At 42.1% G+C, this 25727-nt stretch overlaps 1 protein-coding gene across 1 annotated transcript in view; it reads right to left on the bottom strand.

Annotated features, from left to right (window-relative positions):
- Positions 1-4644: 4644 nt before the first annotated feature.
- INTS4 (integrator complex subunit 4) overlaps positions 4645-25727 on the bottom strand; it is a 108418-nt gene continuing 87335 nt past the window's right edge. The window contains exons 19-23 of the mRNA XM_019954642.2: positions 17543-17602; positions 15017-15176; positions 14657-14800; positions 9691-9811; positions 4645-5620 (exon numbers count right to left, since the gene is read on the bottom strand). Of these exons, the coding sequence (XP_019810201.1) occupies positions 5442-5620; positions 9691-9811; positions 14657-14800; positions 15017-15176; positions 17543-17602 (664 nt within the window). The 3' untranslated portion in view covers positions 4645-5441. The remainder of the gene's footprint in view (positions 5621-9690; positions 9812-14656; positions 14801-15016; positions 15177-17542; positions 17603-25727) is intronic.

Here is a 25727-nt window from a genome sequence, read left to right as displayed (position 1 = left end):
CATTTTCCCCCTGTTAATAAAAGTTAACGAGTATTGGCTTTGGTGTCCATTGGCCTTGACTTTGACCTGTGGCTTCCAATGCCATTCATTGGTTGGGCATTTATTTAATTTCTCAGAGTTTCACTGTTCTCATGTCAGATAGGGATAATATTAGTACCTGAAGTTATCACAGGTGTTAAGTGGGGTAATTCAAAGAAAGTCTTAGCACTCTGCCTGGCATGTACTAAGGACTCAATAAATTGAAACCACTGTCATTATCTTTCTCCTAAGGGGGCTGCTGCGTAAAGCTAACTGGTTTCATCTTATGGTTCTTAATATAGCAGCTTATTATTTCATAGATTCATAGGATGTTGGTGCCCAAAGGAATTATCTACTTTTTTGCTCACTCATTTATTCAGTAATTCTCTTTCATACTCATTTACTGAAAGTCTTTTTTTTTTTTTTGAAAGTCTTTAATATTCTTATGATCAATTATTGCTGGATCCTAGGGGTACAGGAATGAGTAAGTTATAGTTCCTGCCCTCAGGAGTTACCTGAGAGAGAAATCAACAAGACAATAATGATAGTGTGTTAACATTATAGCAGTTATAACATCCAGTGGTAGCACAAAGGGGGACTAACTTATCCTACCAGAATAGGAGGAAGATTAGGAGAGACATCACTAAGGATGTAACACAGGTCTTAAAGAACAAGTGGTTCATTTACTCACCAAATATTTGGGAACTTTTCAACAGACATTAACTAGGTATGCTATCGATCATGGCCATAACTGAATAAAATTGCTCCACCCCCACCCTTGTTGAAGCCACGGCCCGGAAAGTGGACTTTTTCTCCACATGATCCTGTCACCTGACTGGCCACACTGGGCATCTGACCTAAGGACAGCCAGTCAACTTAAGACGTGGCTCGGCAAGAAAACCTAAGCTGAGATGACTGCCATGGAAAGTGATCTTTCCAAGTTTACCCAGCAAGAAAGTGGCAAAGGCAGGATTAGAACCCAACACTATGTCGTGATCTCTTTCTGCCACCTTAGGAGACCCGCAGGAGATAGATTCTCACAGACCTAACCCCCAGCTGAGAGGCCTGAGAAGGTCAAGCTCAGTGCCCTTTCCACAACCAACCGTTTGTCAGATGACGGGGTCTTTCTAGACCTCAGTTCCCTCAGCTCGGAAAGCCAGATTCATATAACAAGCAGGGATGTCTGATAAAAATTCAGACTATTTTTCTGGGTGATGAGATAAAAGAATTTTTGTTGTTGTTGTTAAATGTAAGATAAGACAGTTCCAGTGGGTGTTGAATTAGGTGTGGGTGTAATTAGGTGTTCCTAAGTGAGTTGTCTCTACATTAAACATAACTTAGTACAAACTTCTTAAGAGACAGAAGTACCTGGCAATGAAGTTATTAAACTTTGTATCAAGGCTGTAATAGCCCCTACTTCTGAATCTCTTCTGCATGGTCAATGCTGGAAATTCCAAGAACTGGGAGAGAAGCTCTTTTTCCATGACACGATACTGAGTCCCACACACCCTTTGGTTCAATTTGTAAGTTGCGTGCACAGCCCTCACTCTGCCCACACTCAATTCCTTCTAGCTTGAGCAGCTCCTAAGACAAGAAGTCTTGTCAGGTGCTCGGTGTGTACCTGCTCCTCAGTTCTGTTTGGTGAGGTCAATTATGTCAAAGACAAATTTACAGTCCTTTCAGAAGCCTGACTCTCAGCTGGCTTTTGCAGGCATGTCACAGCACTGTCAACCCTGCTCTGGACTCATGGACTCATTCATTCTTTCCTTGCTTGGTGTGTGCCAGGCGCTACGCTGGGGATACAACACAGACAGTCTTACTGCCCAGCTATTCACAGACTAGTTGGGAGAAACAGACATATAAACAGAGTGATGATGCAGAAGTTGCAAACTGTCACAAATCTACCTGGAGACAGGTTTTGCTGGTCTCAGAGTAATTTGAACATTTACTTGAATTACCAAAATTTTTAACATGGATATATATGTTTTTTTAACATGAAAATGCAGGTTACTGGCTTTTCTGGAAGAATTAGAAAATATGATCAGGTCCATACCTATGAACAGCTGAACAGCTGAGTGGAGCTGAACAGCCTTCTTCGGACAGAGAATCTGCTGATTCTTAGGTCTCTATCATTTTCCTACGGCCACTGAACCACTTCTTTTTTAAAATTGTATGAGGATTATTCTTTTTCATAACTTTGAAAAAGAGGATGCATTTATTAGCTTTACAAAGCCCCTTACTTTTTCTTTCCCCCCTGCCCACCTGCTTCAGGGTTGGCATTTGTGAACCTGCCATAAATAAAATGGTTGAGGAATGTATAGAAGGCTGTGGAAACATAAAGGCAATGCATCAAGCCCACAGGAGACACAGACAGGTTCCAGAATGAGGCTCACTCCTGAAGAATGAAAAGAAAGGGACCATAGGAGACAATCTGAAGAGCACATTCCAAGGTTCAGGTGTGAGGCAAGAGACATAATGGTGAGAATTAGGAATAACTACAGATAATCCTCTACAGTGGAAGAAGTACAGAGAATGTTGGGGACTCGGAGTATGAGGCTAGAGAGGACAGCAGGGGATGAAGAGTCTTCAAGGACAGTTTAGACTTTATCCTGGAGCCAAGAAGTGACCCACTTAAGGAGGTTTAAGCAGGGGAATGAATGTGATCAGATCTGGGTTTTGGGAAGATTACTCTGGCACCTGTGTGAAGAATGGGCTGAAGGGGAAAAGATTTGAGACAAGCAGTTCATTAGGAAACTAATCTCACACTTCTAGAGTGATGATGTAGACTGCATCAAGACAGACACATTGAGTAAAGAGGACTGAAACATTTAAAGAAGCAGAATCTAAAGGACTTGATGGCTAGTTTTATATGAAGTCTAAGGATAGTGTCCAGTGTGACAGTTTCCAGCTTTGACCAGGTACACAGTTGGTCGCTCAAATTGCAGAAGAGACCCCTGGAGAGGCCTGATTTCCAGACTTGCTTCTACTAACTCAGTCTCTCTGGCTGCACAGTTACTTATAAATGAGGGTGCCACATTAGAGTCATCTTTATGCCCCTTTCCAGGTCTTTGTCAGAAAAATCAAGATTCTCATAACTCACCGAGAATTCGGAGAAAGAAGAATTTAAAAGGTTGAGATCAACCCCTCATATGGTAACTTGAATTCCTTTAAAACACACTTGTCAGGAGCCTGTTCAACCTCAGACCGAACACATTCAGCATGGAAAATTCCTGATCTTCTAAGACAACCCATTCAATTCTTACAGTTTCAAAAACTCATCCTATGAGACACTGCCTGAGAAGTCTCGAGCAGATAAGCAGTCTGCACCATCTTTTGTCTTAGATAAAATGACTGAAGAGGAAGATGATGCTTATGACTTCAGTACAGATTATGTATAATAAAGCCTTGTCCTGTTAAAAAAAAAAAAAAACAACAACTCATCCTGACACTAAGGCAAAATTTGGCCCTTTGTGTATCTTCACCTTTGATGGGGAAAGTACTCTCAGGTCTTAAGACCTAGGATCAAATTCTGCCCTTGCCCCTTAGAAGAAAGACATGACCTCAAACTCTCAGTTTTCCCACCTACAAAATGGGGAATAACTGAGAAAGATTTTTATAAAAGGTGTACTGTATCTAAAAAGAATTCAGCATATTTTTCCCTTGGAAGGCTCAGTTAGCAGCATCGGTTCTTCATGTTTTCATCTGTGCGTCAACTCAGTAATCATCATTAGGTGCTTATGTCAGGGCCATGGTATGACTCAGCCTGGCTTTAAGCTTTACTTTATCTCCAAGGCAGGCAATTTTCTTTAGGGCCTCCTGTTGACACTGATGGCACATCACTGAGATGTACTAAGTAAATAAGCACACAAGAAAAGTAAACGCCATAGAGGTGATCTTCTTTTAGTCTCTCCATAGCAGTTACGACCTCCAGGAGCCAGACCACCCAGGTTCTAATTCCAGCTCGAGTTTACCAGCTGTGAGACCTAGGCCAAGAAGGCAGCTCCAACACTGTAGCCATCAGAGATGGAGTTGAAAGTGCTATTTCTTATAGTGGATCCCTCTTTCCCATAATCCTGGCTTCTTTAAATTCTCTGAACTTCAACTGCTTTAATAAAAACCTACTATTAGGTTTATTATAATAGCACCTACTTCACACTATAGTTCTGAGGATTAAATGAGTTAATTCATTAAAAGGTTTGCAACACTGCTGGGCATACATTAGGTGTGTTAAACCAGAAGTCAAACGTGCTTGAATTCAAATTCCAGCTCTGCCTCTCAGGAACTGTATGTTCTTGTTATTTTTATTAGCTTTCCAAGCACCAAATATGATCAAGACTGGCCAGAGATTAAGATTCTGCCAAGCATTATTTAATTAAACCCATTCAACAACCCATAAAGTATAATTATCTCTATTTTACAGATAAGAAAATTAAGGCACAAGAGAGATTTGTAGGTTCTTTTCCATATACTTCTCCTGATGTGGTATAGCTCAGACCTTTGGACTCATTTTGGATTTGAATGAATACAAGTGTTATTACAGTATTCCTACCAATGACCTAACCTGTCAGACTCACTTGGCCGTTACAAGGATTAAATGACAGGTAAAGAACACAACACAGGCCCTCACATGGTTCACAGGCTTTACTGTTCTTACACCGCAGCTGCATCTTTAACTCACATGCAGCTCCAACACTGGAGTCATCAGAGAAGCACTGGAAAATGACTGTTTCTTAAACTAGATCCCTCGTTCCCATAATGCTGGTTTCTTTTCTAAAATATGGCCCATCTCTCATATTTTGGTCCTAAGGATAATGGCAGGCAAGATCAAAAATTATCCTAAAGAATGAAAATGATTCATTCTTCAGCTGTCCATTCAGTTCTTGGCCAGCCATTGCCTGAGTTAAGGAAGGAGACTCTCAGCAAGATAATGAAGTCTAGGGCCATTCGGGAACTGTCGATGGTGAAAAAACAAAGCTGCGAAAGCTGCTTTGTGGTTGGCTCTGACAAACAGACTGTTGCTTTAAGAAATAAGATTATGGCTCCAGTAACTGGCTCTTTAGAAGTGGCTAGAAAATTGGATCTTTTTGTTTCACACCTGAAGAATGTAGACATGTAGTATAAATGTTGAACCTATAGCCACACAGATTCCCTGAAGGACCAGGGACTAGAGCAGCTTGGTGTCTCAATTTTATTGGGGGCAGGGCTATCGAGGTTGGGGGTAGGGGGCAGGATAGCCTTGAAGGTTTCTGTTTTCTTAATTAATGCGAAATAATTTATCCAATGCTTCATACAGATGAGACTGCAAGGGTCACATGTTCCTCCTTATGCCTATATACCATTTCCAGGTGAAATGCTCTGGCTTCTGGCTCACTCTAATCCCAAGAAGGGCCTTCTAGGCCACGGCTGTAAAGGCTGCTTGTGACTCAGCGCCTTGCAGGTTTGGGCATTATGTAAACTTTTACAGACTTGCTGAAGGGGATGGTGCCCTCGATGCCGGTTTCCACCTGGGGTGACATCTCACCACCTTCAATCCAGGGCGATTTTGGAATTCGTGAACTGGAGTTGTAGGCCAGCAGCAGCCTCACTTCCACCTGGCAGGGTTCTAGAAAAAAAGACAAAAATCATAAATGACAGGGCAACACCCAGGAATCAGGATGAAATGTCAAGTAAACGCAAGATCAAAGATGGAGGCAGCAGGGTTTCAAGAACATTTTTCACCTGTCTGCATCCCTCCCTTCCCCCATCTGCAAAACAAAAACAATTTTCCAGCCTGACTACCATGAGGCTCTTCCTAAGCTACAGACGTGCTGCGACATCTCTGCCACCGCCACCTCCTCCTCGGGTCTGTTGGGCTCCCTGCAGCTCAGAGCCATGGCTGCTGAGATGCTCAGAGAGCAAGCGAAAAACTGTCTTGCACAGAGGCCTTCCAGCCTCAAAGACAGAGGGTCATAAGGTATGTGCATATGGCCAGTTCTTGTGCCCAGGTAACCATGCTCTTTTTGGGCAGCCGATCCCAGACCTGAGGTCTATGTGCAGAGTGGACTCTGCTGTATTAGCAGAGAAGAAGCTGTTCATCTGGAAATAGTTTGCACAGAAAACACTCATTACTGAACAGGAACACATTTCAGGGACCTAAAATCATGTCACTGAACCTTCCATTCTTTCACGACATGACATTACAATACTGATCTGGTGTCTGTACCTGGCAGACCCAGAAAAATAAATAAGACCTCCCTTAAGCTGCTGTTTGGCTGAGGACGCAGAGACAGTTGCATAGAGCACAGTACACACGCGAGTCTGTAAAAAGCACTGACGAAGGCACCCAGGAAGGTTTTGGAATGGAACACCTGCTTGGTGCCAAATACATAACTCCAAGAGTTCTTACCCTGCTGCACCACGAAAGAAAGATCGTCACGATCCCAAAAAAGTTCCAAGGTTCTCAGAGTTTCTAAGTGACTGCCCAAACCCACACTAGTGACAGAATTTGAGCTCAGTTCATAAACTGAAACACTAATCTTTCTATTAACCATGTGGTTTCAATAAAGAAGAAGGAGAGGATTTCAGAAAGACCTAACGACAGGTGCAGAGGACAAGAACACCGCAAGCTTGGGTGTCCTCCTTGATCTTGTGTGACTGGGTAACCTCCTTACTTCATGAAAGATGCAAGTTTTAAAGATGAGCCCAAGGGTAAGGGGTTTAAAGGGCAGCAACGAGGGCTGATAGAACAGGAAATGAACAAGGGCAGAGGTCCCAGGACTTCTCAATGCCTCCCCAGACATGTTCCTTGTTATTTCCAGACTTCTCCCTAGGGATCAAAATAGAGACGAGATCACTGTCTTCCAGGAAGGGAGGGCTGGCAGCCAGCCAGAGCAACCCAGCCAAGCCCAGACAGCAGCTTCAGCAGGACCATTTACCATGGGCCCCTTCACTAGCCTTCAGTGTCTGCAATGAAACCAGCACTGCTCTCCGGTCCGAGGCTCCAGTATCAGCTCTCCCAACAGGCTCTCCTCTTTTGTCCTAGATGGCTACTGCCAACCCTTGAACCACAACCCAGCCCTGGCTCTCACAGCACTTTCAGGAGCCAAACCCTGGTAAGGTCAGACAACTGAACCCTACCTGGTCATTAAGCCTTCCCTCACCAGTACATGTGAAGAGTGGCAATTCAAGCCACTGCCATTAGAGGAAGGGAGCAGAGAGAAAAAAACAAGAGGGAGAAGACAGTGGGGAAAAGAAACAAAAGATCGTCTGGGGCCAATCATGCAACCTGTTTATCATGCTTAGAAGAGTATGGCTTTATGAGGTATATATTACCACTCCACAGTCTTAAAGGAAAATGAGACAGACAGGTTAAATAACTTTCTCAGGATCACAGCAAGTAAGGCAGAATTTGGAAACCTGTCTATGTGACTCCAGGCCTGGCAGCATCCCGTCTCCCAAAAGACAGGGCCTAGGTAGAAAGCTGAGGGACTAGAGGGAGGAGCCCCTTCCCAACACCAGGCCTCGTCTCCTGGGTTAGGAGGAAGAAAGTGCTGGTGCATTCAGAATGAGAACACATTTCACTATAGTATCCCAGGCCAGACGGGAGGATGGTATAGTGAAAAAACAAGGCACTTAGGAAATCTGCATGCTGGCCTCCAAGCCACCATTAATCGGCACATGGGCCTCCACTTACGCATCTATAAAATGAAGAGCAGAATACTAACTCCCACCACAGAGTTATCTAAGAATTAAGTGAATTTTTATTGCAAACTTGAAACCCTACATTCCGTTTTCATTATTTATTGAGCATCTACTACATGTCAGGCACTAGGGACATGAGATATAGAGGTACTGGGAACACAGAGGTAAAGGTGATGAGCAAGTTTCCTGTCCTCAAGAAGCCCACATTCTAATTGCAGATAAAGTCAATAAATGAATGAGGAAACATCTGACATGAGTAACTCCTGAGCAGAGAATTAAAACAGAGATTTTAAATTATGACTAGGTAGCAGCCTCTCAAAGGAGGTAAACCTGAGTGAATTATAATTTTTCAGGCTCAAGACAGCCCAAATTGTATGCCTGGTTCATGCAGTGAGCTGCTGTATGACCAGGGACAAGTCAATACACCCCTTGAAACCTTTCAAGCTCTTCTGAGCTGTAATATGCTGTTCTGCCTCCCTCAGCCTTGGTCCCTGCAGAAAATGCTGTCCCACAGCATTTATTTCCCCATATCTAGGGTCCCTTCACCAAAAGAGATCAGAATAAGGAACTCTACCTTCCTGTAGACTTGCACTGTGGCCAACAGTGCAGAACACTCCATCAGCAAGGATACGGAGTGAGGGACGTTCAGGGAGGCAGGTCCTGGGAAAAGCTTCCTGGCTGGAAGCTCCCTCAATTGTGACAGGCCCACTGGACCTCTTGGAGAAGGCAGTGGCACCCCACTCCAGGACTCTTGCCTAGAAAATACCACGGACGGAGGGGCCTGGAAGGCTGCAGTCCATGGGGTCCCTAAGGGTCGGACACGACTGAGTGACTTCACTTTGACTTTTCACTTTCATGCACTGGACAAGGAAATGGCAACCCACTCCAGTGTTCTTGCCTGGAGAATCCCAGGGACGGGGGAGCCTGGTGGGCTGCCATCTATGGGGTCGCACAGAGTCGGACACGACTGAAGCGACTTAGCAGCAGCACTGGACCTCTCAAAGGGCTGCTCCGACATTCAACAGCACCATTTCCTCTTTGTTAAAACTTTCCCACCTAACACCCTTCATTGGGGAAAACCACTAATAATGGCAATAAATAATTACGCATGTATTCAAAAATACAGTGAAAGAAAATTCCAGAAGGCATTCATCTATTTCTAAAATAAACCAAATTTGCTGGTATTGAACACCATCTCCAGTAACAACCATACTTCTGAATCATCTTCAACAATTGAGGCAACACCACCGAGACCAATTCTCTCCCACATTTTAGGTTCTGCAGACTGAGTCTCTTTCTAAAGTTTCCAAAGTGCTTTACAGACTGTGGAAATGGAATGTCATTGCATTTGTATTCTCTCAGTTTATCCTTTACGAATTAAAGAAAAATACTTATGTAGCTTCTATGTGATTTTCTCAAATTATCAAGTTTCTACTCAGACGCTGTAGGGCGAAGTAGGAATAGATCATCTTTGCACTACCCACAAACCAGCCCATGTGGGAAGGGAAGGCAGAACAGTTGTCACTGTACCACTTCTGGGGGAATGAAATGAACTGTTCATATAACAAAAAGAGTGATTTTAAATTACTGGTAAAAAAATATAAAACTGTTTAATTTCCACAAAGACTAGTCCTCAGAATTAAGTAGTAGATTAAGAATTGTCATCTTAATTTAGAAGGTGAGGAGACAAGATTCAGAAGGGAGAGTAGCCTGTCCAAGGTTTTGCAGCAGGTCAGTGACAAGGTTATGATAAGAAAATAGTCTCCAGGTGTCCAGCCCCCAGTTCCTTCCATAAGACTCCATTCTATCATAATCTTTTGAAAAAAGTGTGTGCTGTATGTAATCAAAGCAATGAAGCAATAATGTCTAAATGTACCCAGTCTGAGCTTATAAGCGCCTTAGGAAACCAAGTTCAACCCTCAGCAGGCCTGGTTCAATCACGTATTTTTCAAACTATAAAAAACAAATGCCTTGCCCCCACTGACTCCTTACCTGTCCAGGCAGTGTGGGAGAGGAACACCTGAGTGATGAGCCGGTGGCGTCCTGGGCCAGGATTCCGAAAGTCTGCCGGCTTAGGGTGGATCATCTGAGCCTGGCCATCTGGATATAAGACCTACGAGGTGACAGACATGAGAAAAAGAGCCAGAAGAGCCATGAGCTTTTAACAAAATTACTAGTGACATATGCTGTGAACCCCAAAACAGGAGGAAAAGATAACACCATCCTTCATAAGAAACTGCTCCTTGTGGGGAGGACAATACTATCAAAATCTCTCTACCCTCCCCCCAGTACAAGCCAGTGTGTGATAATCTTTCCTGAATTTATGGTGAGTGAGAGAAATAAGGTGCCTCTATATTAATCCTGACGTGAAGAGCCTTTGCAGGCACTCCCTGCTTCTTCTGGCTCTGAGGCACAGCATGGCCCACCATCCATCATCAACTATCAAGTATTAAGAATAATTCTGGAACTTTGCTGGTAGTCCAGCGGTTAAGAATCCACCTGCCTGTGCAGGGGACATGGGTGCAATCCTTGGTCCAGGAAGATCCCACAGGTTGTGGGGCAAACTAAACCTGGATGCCACAACTAGTGAAGCCTGTGCTCTGCAACAAGAGAAGCCATCACAACGAGAAGCCCACGCACCACAACAGAAAGCAGCCCCTGCGTGCTGCAACTAGAGAAAGCCTGCCCACAGCAACAAAGACCCAGCATAGCCAAAGTTAAGTACATACATACGTACGTATTTTAAAAAAGAACAATTCTGTAACTTTTCACTAGATCGTAAGCAGCCAGGAACCTGTTTCTCTCTTTCTACAGAGATAGTGCTTCATGAGGGGTCTGCTCAAATCACAGGCCAGTTCCTCAAGTCTCACAAGCTGCCGAAGAGCTCTCAACACCGAGGGGAGCTTCACAGCTATCTGTTAGAGGGCCTGTCACTGCACAGTGTACAAGTGAGCTAAAGGAAGAGATGAAGCATATCCTAAAAGCACACAGGACCTGGGCTTTGGGAATATACTGATGGGGTAAAGTTGGGACCGCACAAGTCTTTCAACTACAAAACTCTGGGGAGGCATGTCTCAGCCCACCTGCCCCATAGTCTCATTGGTCCCTAAGTGTTGGGGCATGGCAGCTGAGCTGGACAGTGCTTTCTTATTGTCAGAGCTGTCCAACGACTGAGCAGTGAGTTCCCCATTTTCCCACCTATGATGGCATTCAAACCGTTTGGCTATGCATGTAGTAAAGCTACTCTGAAGGTGATTTTTCAGTACAGTCTAGCAAATGAACCTTAAACAATCTACCTGCGATTGCATTTATGCGCAATTGGTCAATGAACTTTTTCCAGGAACAATGTGAAACTGGTTCTCAACCCTGGCTGCACATTAGAATCACCTATGGGCTCTTTATTTTTTCTTTTTAATTGGAACCTATGAGCTCTTAAATAAAAAATACTGGTACTCATGAGTTCTACTCAAGATTCTGACTTAAACTGGTGTAGGTTGAAGCCTGTGCATCAGTATTTTTTTTTTTTTTAACACATTCTGAGTAATTCGAATGCGGAGCTAGGGTAAAGCTAATGTTGGCAGTGAGAAATAAAATACTGCCTGCCGTTTCAGTAAGCAAAGGATTTTGAGCTATCAGGGACAGCAGCCACCCTCCAACCGTGAGCCCTGAGAGAACACAGGGCAGAAACAAGGAATGCCCACCATCCAGCAGTCATCAGACTGCAGTCACACCCATGGTACAGCCTGAGGAAACTCAGGATGAGAAAACACAGGATGTTGGCCCCAGACAGCTGAGGTGCATATCAAAGGAATGATTTCAGCAAGTCCAGATTCTTGCATCTTCAGAAAAGCGCTAAACTCCTTGAGATATTTAGTTTTCTTTTACGAACAGTAATCTTTCATTGTGACTACCTGGTGTTGTTGCAAAAATTCCTGTATAACCTAGTTTCCCCCACTTCCTCTTCAGAACAGTTTTCTCAGCATTAATCTGAGATGGTATCTCCCAGGCCTGAAGCCCTAAGAACATCCGCTCAAAAAAGTAACCTAACTCTCCAATTCTAGGTTGTGCAGTATTTTTTCAGTCGACAGGGCAAAACAAAAAAAGCTGCAGCACAACTTCACGGCAGCTCAGAATTAGTTCTCTGTAGGTCTCATAATTTATAATAATTCCAGATGGAAAGCCAGAAGATATTTTTCCTCTACTGTCACCATAGGCAAATATTACCATCTCCAGGGCCTGATTCATCCTTATTCTCTTCCAGGAAGCTGACCCTGCCTGCTCCAAGCTACTTTTCTGTACTTACTGCCAGTGTTTATTCATATTCCCTCTGCCTGGAATACCTCTATCCTTTGCTCTTAATCATCCTTTCAGACCTCATCCATGCCACAGTATCTCAACAAGGTCTTTCTTTTCTTCAGCCACAAATTAAGGATTTCTCCCATTGTATTCCTTATATTAATATCATACTCAGTGGCTTGCCTGGAGGACCCTGGCCTCCTGCTTGACTGTAAAGTGCTTTTGTTCAGCTCACAAGAGATACTTTGTCCTGGCCCACCTTTGAATAGGAGAGAATAACACACCCTTCTGAAGGCTGGCCATTCCCTTGGAGATGTTTTGCAAGACTGAAGGCCCTTTACTTCCCCACTGCATCTCCTTCTCTATTCTGCCTTTTGACTTTAGTTCCTCATTGCTTCTTTCTAATTTTTAAAAGAACCTGGCATCCAGTCCCCAATAAGATGGTTATCTTGAGGCACTAGCCTGCTATCTTCTTGGTTCCCGGCTCCCAGATTAAAGTCTCTTCCTTGCCTCAACACCTCGTCTCTCGGATTCATTGGCCTGTTGTGCACTGAGCAGAGCCATTAGGGGAAGCACTTTGAATGAAACCGCCCACCCTGGCCAAGCACCACAGTAACCGTTTGCATGAGTTGTTTAGGACAGGAGGTCCTGGTAAGGAACACGGAACTAATAAGCCACCACCAACTACAAGAGTTGGGGAAAGATCAAAAGGAGACACCACATGTCCCACCATCTCCCAGAATCCTCAATGGTATCCATCGTGGCTGAACAAGGTGGGCACCACCATGAAGGATTCTGAATCAGAATGACTGGCTAAAGACAACCCGGAAACTAATCCCATCACCAAAAAACCCAAGGCTGCGAGCCACAAGGGACAGCTGTTCTCCTGGGTTCCCTGACCCGACTCCTCTCCACCTGGGCACCCTTTCCCAATAAAATCTCTTGCTTTGTCAGCACATGTGTCTCCTCAGACAATTCATTTCTGAGTGCTAGACAAAAGCCCAGTTTTGAGCCCTAGAAGCGAGCTTGGACTCGATAACATATATATTTTTTAAGCATACTGCTGAATTCTTTATAGAAGCCAAAAACTGGAAATAACCCTATAGGAAAGGAAAACTAATTTCCCCTCTACCCTTCTAGGTTCTTGTCTGAGACTCTTCTATAATAAAGGCAGATTAACAGGAGAAAAACAGAAGTTTAATAACAAATACATATATATATATAAATGTATATATATAAAAACATATATATATAAATACATCTCTATATATAAATACATCTCTCCTAGGAGAGACCTAGGAAAACTGAGTCACCCCTTAAAACTGCCCAAGCCATCACCTTAAATACCATCTTCAGCCAGACAAAAAAAAGATGCTGAAGAGAAAGACAGCCTGTTACAGGAGGCCATCAAGTAAAACACAATTAACAAGGGTAAGTTGTCAGGCAAATTTAAGTTGGCATACTCTCCACTGATATGAGCTTCTAGAGATTAGTCTTCCAGGTACTAAGAGGGAGACATCTTACAAATGGAGATTTCCCTTATAAACGTACATTTTTCTCTCAAAAAGAGCAATTCTACTCTGTTTCCAGAGATTCACCTGTGTCTACAGACTCTCAAAAATAATCACTCCAAAGAATCTTTGGGCCCAAAAGACTTATTTTGGGTGTATGTTCTGTACACCTTCATCCCCACCTTTGAAACTTCTAAGAAGCTTCACAAGCCAGAAACTGAGTCCGTTAAGTCAGTCCATTATCTTACTGAACCAGTCTTAGTCTTGAGAACAGGTCATTTTAAAAGTTGTGTCTCATTTCAGGAGGTTGTGTTGCAAGTGGCTCCCAAAACTAGATCTATGTTGTCGGAACAGGCCAGTATTTAATAAGAAACCATAATATTCTTAATTCATCATGTACCTGTCTGAACTGATGGCTGAACTTCTGTTTTACAACAGCCTGTCCACTTGTCTGTCTCCCACTGGAATTAAGCATCCTGAGGGCAGGAATTCTAATTCCCTTGCCTAGCACTTAGCAGGTGCAACAGAGTAAACATTATTGCATGGATGGAAAGAAGGAGGGGAAGGAGAAAGGAGGGAAGGAAGAAGGGAGGGATACGGTAAATGGGTAGGACTCCTTTGGGGCTCAACTACAGAATGTTACAAACTGATTATAGTGTCTATACTGAATCTCTCCCATCTCTAGTGCATCTATCTAACTTGGGAAAAATACTCCCTAGGACTGCTTTTTCCCCCACCCATAAATTTTATTCACCAAGCTGACCTAATCACAACCTGCATGAATTTGCTTATTACAGTTTGCTTATAGTCCTAAAAACACCAAGTCTTAACTTCACATTGTAAGAACAGAAGGGGCCCTGCCATTTAATGAACCCAGAGTGGGGACCAAGGATTTTTCATATTAATGCATCATTTCAATGTTACCATTCCTACTTGTTAGTTGTAGAATCTGAGATGCAGTTTAATGTAACCTGCTCCGAACCATATTCAGCAGTAGAGCTGGGAACTGTGCCTAGGCTCTCGTCCATAAAAACGTCTCTTCCCTCTCCCCAGTTTCTGTCCCTCAGGCAGAGATTACAGGGGGTGCTAAAGTGAAAAGTTCCAACACAAAGTCAGTTTAGAAACTCCATGGGAACCCAAACCGGACAGACCTGGACCTTCACAGTGTTCTGAGGATCCTGCACATGTTCCAGGGTTGCATCGACATCCAGGGCCACCACCAACCCAGATGTAAACCTCAAAGGGTTGTCTGACTCGCCTGCTGGCTCAATAATGGTGGCGGAGGCTTTGTGGATCTGTAAACAAGAAGAAAATATGATTCTCAAGCCAGGTCATCCCTGAGCAACAAAACATGACCTCTTTAACTAATGGACGGACATATGTTAGTCAAGCAGAAGAAAGGCCTGAACTCAGCTGCTCCACTAAGTCAAAGAAGATCACCAAGGTGAGCAGTTTTGATTCTCTGGATAGACTTGCCCTGAAGGGGTCAAGATACTGACACAGACACTGACCTGCTCTGGAAGGGGGAGGTGTAGGAAGGTGCTCTGCCGCAGCATGGCCTGCAGAATTTTGACCACTTCTGCAGGTTTGGATGTCATGAGTCGGGGCATGAGGTCAAGAAGTCTGTCCACAAAGCTGTCCTGCAGGTGGGGTAAATCAGCGATGAAACACCTGAAGGAACAAACAGAAGCAACTCGGAATTCATTCATCACAGGCTGACCCCTGAACTTCTGCCAGGCCCTGAGGTAGGAAAAGTGATGAACTGGAGGAGTTCATGGTTCCTGAGGAAAGTCATGCACCTATATAATTAAGCTGCAGTGACAAAATCATCACAATAGCCTTGTTTATTAAAATGTGCCAGGCAACCTCTTAAGTGTTTTATTTTATAAAACTAATAAATACTATCTTATTTAATCTAGCAATCCTGTGCATTGTTAGAAATATTATTTTTGTATCATAGATTCATTAATTAATATAAAAAATATGTTTAGGCCTTACCAGGTGGTAGGTACTATTCTGGACACTGGGGACATAAACAGTGAGCCAAAGAGAAGAAAAAGCCTGTGTTTTTTTTTTTTATAAGTTGAGTAATATTCTCAATATGCAAAAAATCATTTTTACTAGTCAATACAGCTTTCTAATTTGATCTTTTTTAATTTTTAATTTTTTAAAAAAGCCTGTTTTAATGGAGCTTATAACCACTGATAAGAATGCTGAGACTCAGAGAGGATAATGTTGTACTGAGGCTTAAAAAAGTTAAGTAACTTACTCCCAGCTCTGAATGATTCCATGGTACTTTGCTTTGTAAAAGGAGATAGTTAAAAAATATTTCACTGAAAGGGTGACATCAATCCTGGGACTCGGAGGCTGAAATAAGGAAGAATGTACAGCTCTTAACAACACATTCTCCTCTGTGGCAAATCAGAGCTGTCATCTTTCCAAAAATCTCTTCAATCCAACTATGCAAAAACAGACTCTCCACCTTAAAGAATCTAAAACTATGTTTAACTAAATCAGTTTGCTGTACACCAGAAATTTATACAACATTGTAAACCAACTATACTTCAATTAAAAATAAAAATCTAAAACCAAAAGTAAGGCAGGGACTTCATAGAGATTTGAAGTCAGGTTCTGAAGAGTCAAGCTAGACTGTATTATTTACTAGAGAGTAGGGCTTCCCTGATAGCTCAGCTGGTGAAGAGTCTGCCTGCAACGCAGGAGACCTGGGTTCAATCCCTGGGTTGAGAAGATCCCCTGGAGGAGGGCATGGCAACCCACTCCAGTATTCTTGCTTGGAGAATTCCCATGGACAGAGGAGCCCGGCAGGCTACAGTCCATGGGGGTTACAAAGAGTCAGACACAACTGAGCGACTAAGCACAGCACAGCATAGCCCCTACTGGTGAGGGTAGTACTACAACCTAGCCCTATAGGAAGCTGCTGCTGCTAAGTCGCTTCAGTAGTGTCCAACTCTGTGTGACCCCATAGATGGCAGCCCACCAGGCTCCCCCGTTCCTGGGATTCTCCAGGCAAGAACACTGGAGTGGGTTGCCATTTCCTTCTCCAATGCATGAAAATGAAAAGTGAAAGTGAAGTCGCTTAGTCGCGTCCAACTCTGAGCGACCCCATGGACTGCAGCCTACAAGGCTCCTCGGTCCATGGGATTTTCCAGGCAAGAGTACTGGAGTGGGGTGCCATTGCCTTCTCCATACAGGAAGCTATCATCATCCAAATGAAAAAAGCCTGAAAAGCAAAGAGTCCTTCAAACCTGTAGAGTCAGTTTTGGTAAAGTTCAGGGGGGTAGGAACAAGGAGTGGAAGAATGAAACGTTAGATTTCAAAAGTATTACATCTTAAATTCTTATAAATCCTTCCTAGTATAGTACAGGCAGCATACCACAGGTCTGGTCACTACTTTGACTGCTACTGTTTCACCAAGCCTTCCACTCATCAACTGCATCAGTTTTAGCCAATTAACTTCATAGAGAATCCTCAGAAAATATATCTAGGCTACAAAATAAAAGTTACCTACAGAATTATGGAACAATATTTTGTAGATAAGAGAGAAATACACCACTTTCAGAACCATGGTGAAAAAAATAGACAAGTTGTGATTTTGAGTTTTTCCACATAATATTTGTCTTTTTCTGGCCCAGCTGAGTGTTGAATCAAAACACTCAATAATTCCTGATGTTTTTATTATTATGCTGTATGTTTAGCTAACTTAGGAAGTTTACACACCAGTAAAGAAAATACAATTATCTCTCAGTATTTGTGGCAGATTGGTTATAGGACCCCTAGCACATAAAAAGATCCATGGATGCTCAAGTCCTTCACATAAAATGGAATAGTACAGCCAGGCCCTCCATATCCATGAATGCAGAAGCCACTGATACTGAAGGTCAACTGCATACAAATTAGGGCACACTGGCTACATGGGCTAAACCAAAGATTCTGGTTGTGATCACTCCTGTTTCCCTATAAATGCAATTCTCTATATAACCAAGATTTAATAAGCTAGAAAGTGATCAAATACTTACCTCTGAAAAAAGTCCACTTCCTGTAAAAATTTTTCACACATTCCAAATAAGGGGTCAACGCTGTAGAAGAGAAAAAAAAAACAACAAAACAAATAAAAACCCATGTTATTTGAAATCTGAGAACTGAGTAGTAAAGACCAAAGTCCCAGAAACTGAACCTACATGGAAAGACAGTGAGCATGTTACACTGTAAAAATTCTATTTCTCTTAAAGGACTCCTAAAGGACCTACAGGGAAATATTAGACAGAATCCCAAACCCAATTAAAACAGTGCAGTGCTCATTGACTCAATGAATAATCAAAATGAAAGACTATCACAGGCACACTGGGCACCAGATTCGGTTTGGATATAGGACAGGAGCACAGCTTATGGGCCGTGCAATGTCACATTCTTCCGCTGCAGCAGTCCATGCAGCAGCCCATGAAGCAATCCACAGAGCTCTCTGGGAGTTTTGACAGCTCAGGTTCAAGGAGATGAGATCTACATCAGGCCAATGTGGAGGCCATATTCATGGAGAAATTTCATGCCTCATAGGTGCTAATATCTCTTGAAGTCACCTACAGTTATACCTTCCAGGGTACCTAAAGGGCTATGCTCAGTTGCAAGAATCACTGCACTCAGTGAAGGCCAAAAGCCTTGGCATCTGCGTCAGGTAATTAGAGTTCACTGATAGTTCCTTCTTGTTGTTGCTGTTAGTCACTACATTATGTCTGACTCCTTTGCGAACCCATGTACTGTAGCCACCAGACTCCTCTATCCATGGAATTCTCCAGGCAAGCATACTGGAATGGGTTGCCGTTTCCTTCTCTAGAGGATCTTCCCGACCCAGGGATCAAACCTGAGTCTCCTACATTGGCAGGCGGATTCTTTACCACAGAGCCATCTGGGAAGTCCAATAGTTCCTTCTAGTCTATATGTAATTTTCCTAGAGATCATTTTTACCACAGCAGTGTCATCTAGTAATAGAGTTGATGTCATCAGGTTTCCGGGAAACAGACTTGGAAATCAAAGGTCACATTCTCATGCAAAACGGAAAAAGATTTTGTTACTACTTTGCACACAGACATAGACTATATTTTTTCCTCTCTATCTTGGTTTCTTTGGCCTCATAGTACTTTAAACTTAAATATATACCTAATTAAGCCCAGGCAATATGCCAGGTCAATGTAACTTACTAATCAAAGAATAGATTTTTCCTTTGATCTTTGCACTTTTTTCCTTGTAATTTTTACATGGAATGTTCCATTTATTTTCATTAATACATTATTATTTGAAGGAATACAGCTCCAGTGAATAAAAAACAAACACTCTTTCCTTATATAAAAACATGTAAGAGGGACTTCCCTGGTGGTATGGTGAATAAGAACCCACCTGCCAATGCAGGGGACATGCACAACTACTGAGCCTATGCTCTAGAGACCTCAAGCCACAGCTACTGAAGCCCACATGCTGTGCCGCAACGACCGAAGCCCGGACGTCCAGAGCCCATGCTCCACAAGACGAGAAGCCACCACAACGAGAAAGCCCACTCACTGCAACTAGAGTGAGCCCTCGCGCGGCAACGAAGGACCAGTACAAGCTAAAAAAGGGCAAGAGGACGGGCTCAAGGCTCTTAATAATCCACTTGAGTCTTTCTACTAAACCATAAGCTCCATGAGAGTAGGGGCTTCATATTATTCATCATGTATTTCCTGAAACAAGCAGCTCTTCAATAACTATTTGTTGAATGGATAAATAAATAATAAATGGCAAATGGAAATGTATTCTAAAAGCAACACTAATCTGAATTATTTTCCTAAAAAGTCTGTAGCACTTGAGTCTTCCTTAACTCTGAAAAACTACCAGAAGTAGAACTGAAATTTGCTAGTGAGGTTAACCAACCAAAGATCACCAAGGATGAGACAGCTAGAGAGGAGAACTCCAGCTAAGCAGAGACTGAACTGAAAGCAAGTTAGCCAAGTAGTACCTTTTTTGGCCTGCTTACATACAACCAGTTTGGAGAATTTCCAAGCAGTAAAAAATGAAAAGATTTGAGAACTCTTCCCAAACTCCCAAACAGAGTAGGTAGCCTCACCTACATGATACATGAAGTAGGCCTCTACCACTAAGAACCCCCCATTTTCAGTGTCAGAGCAAGGCCCACTAGGGAAAACCACACACTGACCTATAACTGTTAGGCAAGCCTATACCAATTACCAATTTAAACTGGTCTAAATTTTCACTTGTAAGTATAAAAACACAATGAAAAATTACCAGATGTTATAAGGATGATCAGGAGCTATCAAGAAAACCAAGAAGACCTCAATGAATTAATATCAGGGCAAGAAAGCACAAAAACCTTTTTTAAAAATTCTAATAAACAACCTCAGTAAGACTCAAGAGAAGATTTGAAACAATATTGCAATAATAAAGCAAGAAAAACTGCTAAAAAAAGGTACAGAAATAATAATACTGAAATCAATTCAACAGTTGAACACTAGAAGGAAAAATGAGGAAAACTGAAATGGTAAATTAAAAGAGTATGCTGAGGAATTTACTCAGAATACAAAATAGAAAAAGAAACTGAAATTGTAAGAGAAAAGATACAATGTAGGAAAAATAGAGCCAGATGATACAATATCCAGTATGACAGATTGAAGCAGATGGAAGAAGAAGTAATTAAAGAAATGATAGAGGGAAAAAAAATTTTGAGATAAAACAGAGCTAAGCAGTATATCAAGGCTGTATATTGTCACCCTGCTTATTTAACTTATATGCAGAGTACATCATGAGAAACGCTGGACTGGAAGAAACACAAGCTGGAATCAAGATTGCCGGGCGAAATATCAGTAACCTTAGATATGAAGATGACACCACCCTTATGGCAGAAAGTGAAGAGGAACTCAAAAGCCTCTTGATGAAAGTGAAAATGGAGAGTGAAAAAGTTGGCTTAAAGCTCAACATTCAGAAAACAAAGATCATGGCATCTGGTCCCATCACTTCATGGGAAATAGATGGGGAAACAGTGGAAACACTGTCAGACTTTATTTTTGGGGGCTCCAAAATCACTGCAGGTGGTGATTGCAGCCATGAAATTAAAAGACGCTTACTCCTTGGAAGAAAAGTTATGACTGACCTAGACAGTATATTCAAAAGCAGAGACATTACTTTGCCAACAAAGGTCCATCTAGTCAAGGCTATGGTTTTTCCAGTGGTCATGTATGGATGTGAGAGTTGGACTGTGAAGAAGGCTGAGCGTCGAAGAATTGATGCTTTTGAACTGTGGTGTTGGAGAAGACTCTTGAGAGTCCCTTGGACTGCAAGGAGATCCAACCAGTCCATTCTGAAGGAGATCAGCCCTGGGATTTCTTTGGAAGGAATGATGCTAAAGCTGAAATTCCAGTACTTTGGCCACCTCATGTGAAGAGTTGACTCACTGGAAAAGACTCTGATGCTGGGAGGGATTGGGGGCAGGAGGAGAAGGGGACGACAGAGGATGAGATGGCTGGATGGCATCACTGACTCGATGGATGTGAGTCTGAATGAACTCCGGGAGTTGGTGATGGGGACAGGGAGGCCTGGCATGCTGATTCATGAGGTCGAAAAGAGTTGGACACGACTGAGCGACTGAACTGAACTGAAGACTTCAAAGTCCCACTAAAGGTCAGTAAGAACAAGGAAAGTAAACACATACCTAGACATATTCAGAAATTTCTGAATTCTAAAAAGAAAAGTTTACAGCTTTGAGAAAAATTAATTAACTACAAAGGAAAGAGAACGAAACAGACATAGCAATATTTAGTTCTGAAAGAACTCCATTCACGTATGAGAGCAAAAGAAAGTTTCAGATATGCAAAGTCTCCATGAGTACACCGCTAAGCTAAGTCGCTTCAGTCGTGTCCGACTCTGTGCGACCCCATAGACGGCAGCCCACTAGGCTCCCCTGTCCCTGGGATTCTCCAGGCAAGAACACTGGAGTGGGTTGCCATTTCCTTGTCCAATGCATGAAAGTGAAAAGTGAAAGTGAAGTCGCTCAGTCGTGTCTGACTTTTAGTGACCCCATAGACTGCAGCCCACCAGGCTCCTCGGTCCATGGGATTTTCCAGGCAAGAGTACTGGAGTGGGTTGCCATTGCCTTCTCCGCCATGAGTACACTGCTGCTGCTGCTAAGTCACTTCAGTCGTGTCCGACTCTGTGCGACCCCATAGATGGCAGCCCACCAGGCTCTGCCATCACTGGGACTCTCCAGGCAAGAACACTGGAGTGGGTTGCCATTTCCTTCTCCACATGAGTACACTACTTATGTACTTATTCTGAAAAACAATTACTAGTGAATGTGTTCCAGTCAGATACACAGTGAATTAGAACAGGGAATTTTAAAAGGCAACTGTGGGGACTTCCCTGGTAGGCCAGTGGCTAAGATTCTGAACTCCCAATGTAGGCAGCCTGGGTTCCATCCCTGGTGAGAGAAGTAGATCTCACGTGCTAGAATTTAAAGATCCTGCATGCAGCAACTAAGACCAAACAACCAAATAAATAATTTTTTTTAAAAACATAGTTGTAGTACAAAAACAGGAGTGGTGGGCAAGCTGGAGCTAAATAATTTTGACAATGTACTTATAAAGATTGAAGCAGATTTTAATAAAGAATTCATAAAATAAGACATACATGAAAAACTGTAATTCAACATACTGTATAGCATTAGGAACTATAGCCATTATCTTGTAATAACTTTTAATTAAGTATGATCTATAAAAATAGTGAATACCTGAAACTAATACTTTAAATCAGCTGCAATTGAAAAAAAGGATAATCTGAAACTAAATTCTAAATTATTTAACAATGTGAAACTAGCAAATAAACTTAAATTTTGATTAAACGTGGTCTTGATAAAGGTGATCATGAATTCTATTTTTAATGCTAATAAATATAAGGTCTGCTGCTAAGCCGCTCCAGTCGTGTCCGACTCTATACGACCCCATAGATGGCAGCCCACCAGGCTCCCCAGTCCCTGGGATTTCCAGGCAAGAACACTGGAGTGGGTTGCCATTTCCTTCTCCAATGCGTGAAAGTGAAAAGTGAAAGTGAAGTCTCTCAGTCGTGTCCGACTCTCAGTGATCCCATGGACTGCAGCCTACCAGGCCCCTTCGTCCATGGAATTTTCCAGGCAAGAGTACTGGAGTGGGGTGCCATTGCCTTCTCCAAATATAAGGTCAATCGATTTATTAAAAATGAGTAAAAATACTATTTATACAACTAAAAAGAGCTAACATATATTAAGGGTTTATTCTTAATGTGTCAGGCAGCATTTTAAGGGCTTTACATATAATAATTCATTAATCCTTACAATAACTTCATGACAGAGATCCAGGTACTATCATTGCCCCGGTTTAACTTACAGAAAACAAATGGAGAGACATTCTTAAGTACCTTGCCCATGGTTACTAAGTTTGCAAATGGAGGAGTTAAGATCTGAATCTAAGCTATGAGGCACCCTAGCCCTCTGAACCAGTAGTATGTTCTACTGCTTCTAATTTGAATAGCTTAAAACCTGAATAGTATAAAACCTTCAAACCCCTGGAAGAAGAGAGAAACAAAGCAATCAATCCAGCAAAATTCAAGGAAAAAGAAAAAGTAGCAGGAACACGTACAAATGGAAAATATAAAATAATATATTATGAGGGACTTCTCTGGCAGTCCAAAGCAGGTGGCGCGGGTTTGATTCCTGGTCAGGAAATTAAGATTTTATATGCACACAAAGCAGCAGCACAGCCCAAAAAAAATGAGTAAAGACCAAATATATTGGAACCTTATTAATGACATGGAAACATGAAATATATTGCTGGATGAAGTAAAAATAAGGCACAACAGACAAGTATGTTATGATTCAATCTATATTAAACACACATATTTATAATCTAAATGGACATTTAGGTGTTTTACAATGGGTAGATTACAGAGAACAGAATGTTCATTTAATCTGCAATATTTAAATGTTTACAATAATTATATATAAACTGAAAAGGAGATCCATTTTCTTTAAATAAAAAAGTGTAGATGCTGTCACAAGCACTTATCTTTTCTTAGCTACAATTGGCACATAGCAGGGATTTAACATTTGCTAAATGAATGTATGGCTATCTCTAAGACTGAGGTACCACCTGACTCTATCAGGTCACCATCAAGAGAAGCAAAGAAATAAAACAACACTCAGAATGTTCTTCATAATGTGTTTTTAGCTGCTTACTTAAACACTCATATATTTGTTTCTCTACATGATTTTTAGGCTAACACAACTAGTGGACTGAGCATCAAATGTGTCTTCTGTCTGATAACAAGTTCCCTAAATACATATTATACGAAACCTATGGTGCCAAAGATGCACTTTTATCAAACACCAAGAAACAAAAAACACTTTGAATCAAACTATAGCACATCATCAAAATATCTGATTTCAGAGAAGTTAAAATTTTTAAATGAACATTTCAGAATCAATGAAATATAGCAACATAGCAATTCTCATTCTCAGAAAGTCTAACAGCTATCATTATAATGAACTCTTACTATGTACCAAGTACCATGTTAGTGCTTTTACACATTTTACTCCATTCATTATTCATGGCAGAAGACATTATGAAGAGGTGGCAAGAATACATAGAAGAACTATACAAAAATGATCTTCATGACCCACATAATTATGATGGTGTGATCACTCACCTAGAGCCAGACATCCTGGAATGTGAAATCAAGTGGGCCTTAGAAAGCATCACTACGAACAAGGCTAGTGGAGGTGATGGAATTCCAGTTGAGCTATTTCAAATCCTGAAAGATGATGCTGTGATGCACTCAAAGATGATTGCTGCACTCAATATGCCAGCAAATTTGGAAAACTCAGCAGTGGCCACAGGACTAGAAAAGGTCAGTTTTCATTCCAATCCCAGAAAGGCAATGCCAAAGAATGTTCAAACTACCGCACAATCGCACTCATCTCACACGCTAGTAAAGCAATGCTCAAAATTCTCCAAGCCAGGCTTCAGAAGTACATGAACTGTAAACTTCCAGATGTTCAAGCTGGATTTAGAAAAGGCAAAGGAACCAGAGATCAAATTGTCAACATTCGTTGGATCATCGAAAAGCAAGAAAGTTCCAGAAAAACATCTATTTCTGCTTTACTGACTATGCCAAAGCCTTTGACTGTGTGGATCACAATAAACTGTGGAAAATTCTGAAAGAGATGGGAATACCAGACCACCTGACCTGCCTCTTGAGAAACAGATATGCATGTCAGGAAGCAACAGTTAGAACTGGACATGGAAAAACAGACTGGTTCCAAAAGGTCAAGGCTATTGTCACCCTGCTTATTTAACTTCTATGCAGAGTACATCATGAAAAAGACTGGCCTGGATGATGCAGATGACACCACCCTTATGGCAGAAAGCAAAGAAGAACTAAAAAGCCTCTTGATGAAAGTGAAAGAGGAGAGTGAAAAAGTTGGCTTAAAGCTCAACATTCATAAAACTAAGATCATGGCATCTGGTCCCATCACTTCATGGGAAATAGATGGGGAAACAGTGGAAACAGTGAAATAATTTTATTTTTTGGGGCTCCAAAATCACTGCAGATGGTGACTGCAGCCATGAAATGAAAAGACGCTTGCTCATTGGAAGAAAAGTTATGACCAACCTAGACAGCATATTCAAAAGCAGAGACGTTACTTTGCCAAAAAAGGTCTGTCTAGTCAAGGCTATGGTTTTTCTAGTAGTCATGTATGGATGTGAGTGTTGGCCTATAAAGAAAGCTGAGGGCCGAAGAATTGATGCTTTTGAACTGTGGTGTTGGAGAAGACAATTGAGAATCCTTTGGACTGCAAGGAAATCCAACCAGTCCATCCTAAAGGAAATCAGTCCTGAATATTCACTGGAAGGTCTGATGTTGAAGCTGAAACTCCAATACTTTGGCCACCTGATGTGAAGAACTGACTCATTTGAAAAGACCCTGATGCTGGGAAAGATTGAAGGCAGGAGGAGAAAGGGACAACAGAGGATGAGATGGTTGGATGGTATCACCGGCTCAATGGACTTGAGTTTGTGTAAACTCCAGAAGTTGGTGATGGACAGTGAGGCCTGGCGTACTGCAGTCCATGGGGTTGCAAAGAGTCGGACACGATTGAGCGACTGAACTGACTGATTCTTCATGGAAACCTTA

This window comes from Bos indicus, chromosome 29, assembly GCF_029378745.1.
Source record: "Bos indicus isolate NIAB-ARS_2022 breed Sahiwal x Tharparkar chromosome 29, NIAB-ARS_B.indTharparkar_mat_pri_1.0, whole genome shotgun sequence".
In the NCBI taxonomy this organism is placed as follows: Eukaryota; Metazoa; Chordata; class Mammalia; order Artiodactyla; family Bovidae; genus Bos; species Bos indicus.
Note: the sequence above shows the minus strand (reverse complement) of the source record. Positions and strands in the feature narration are given on the sequence as shown.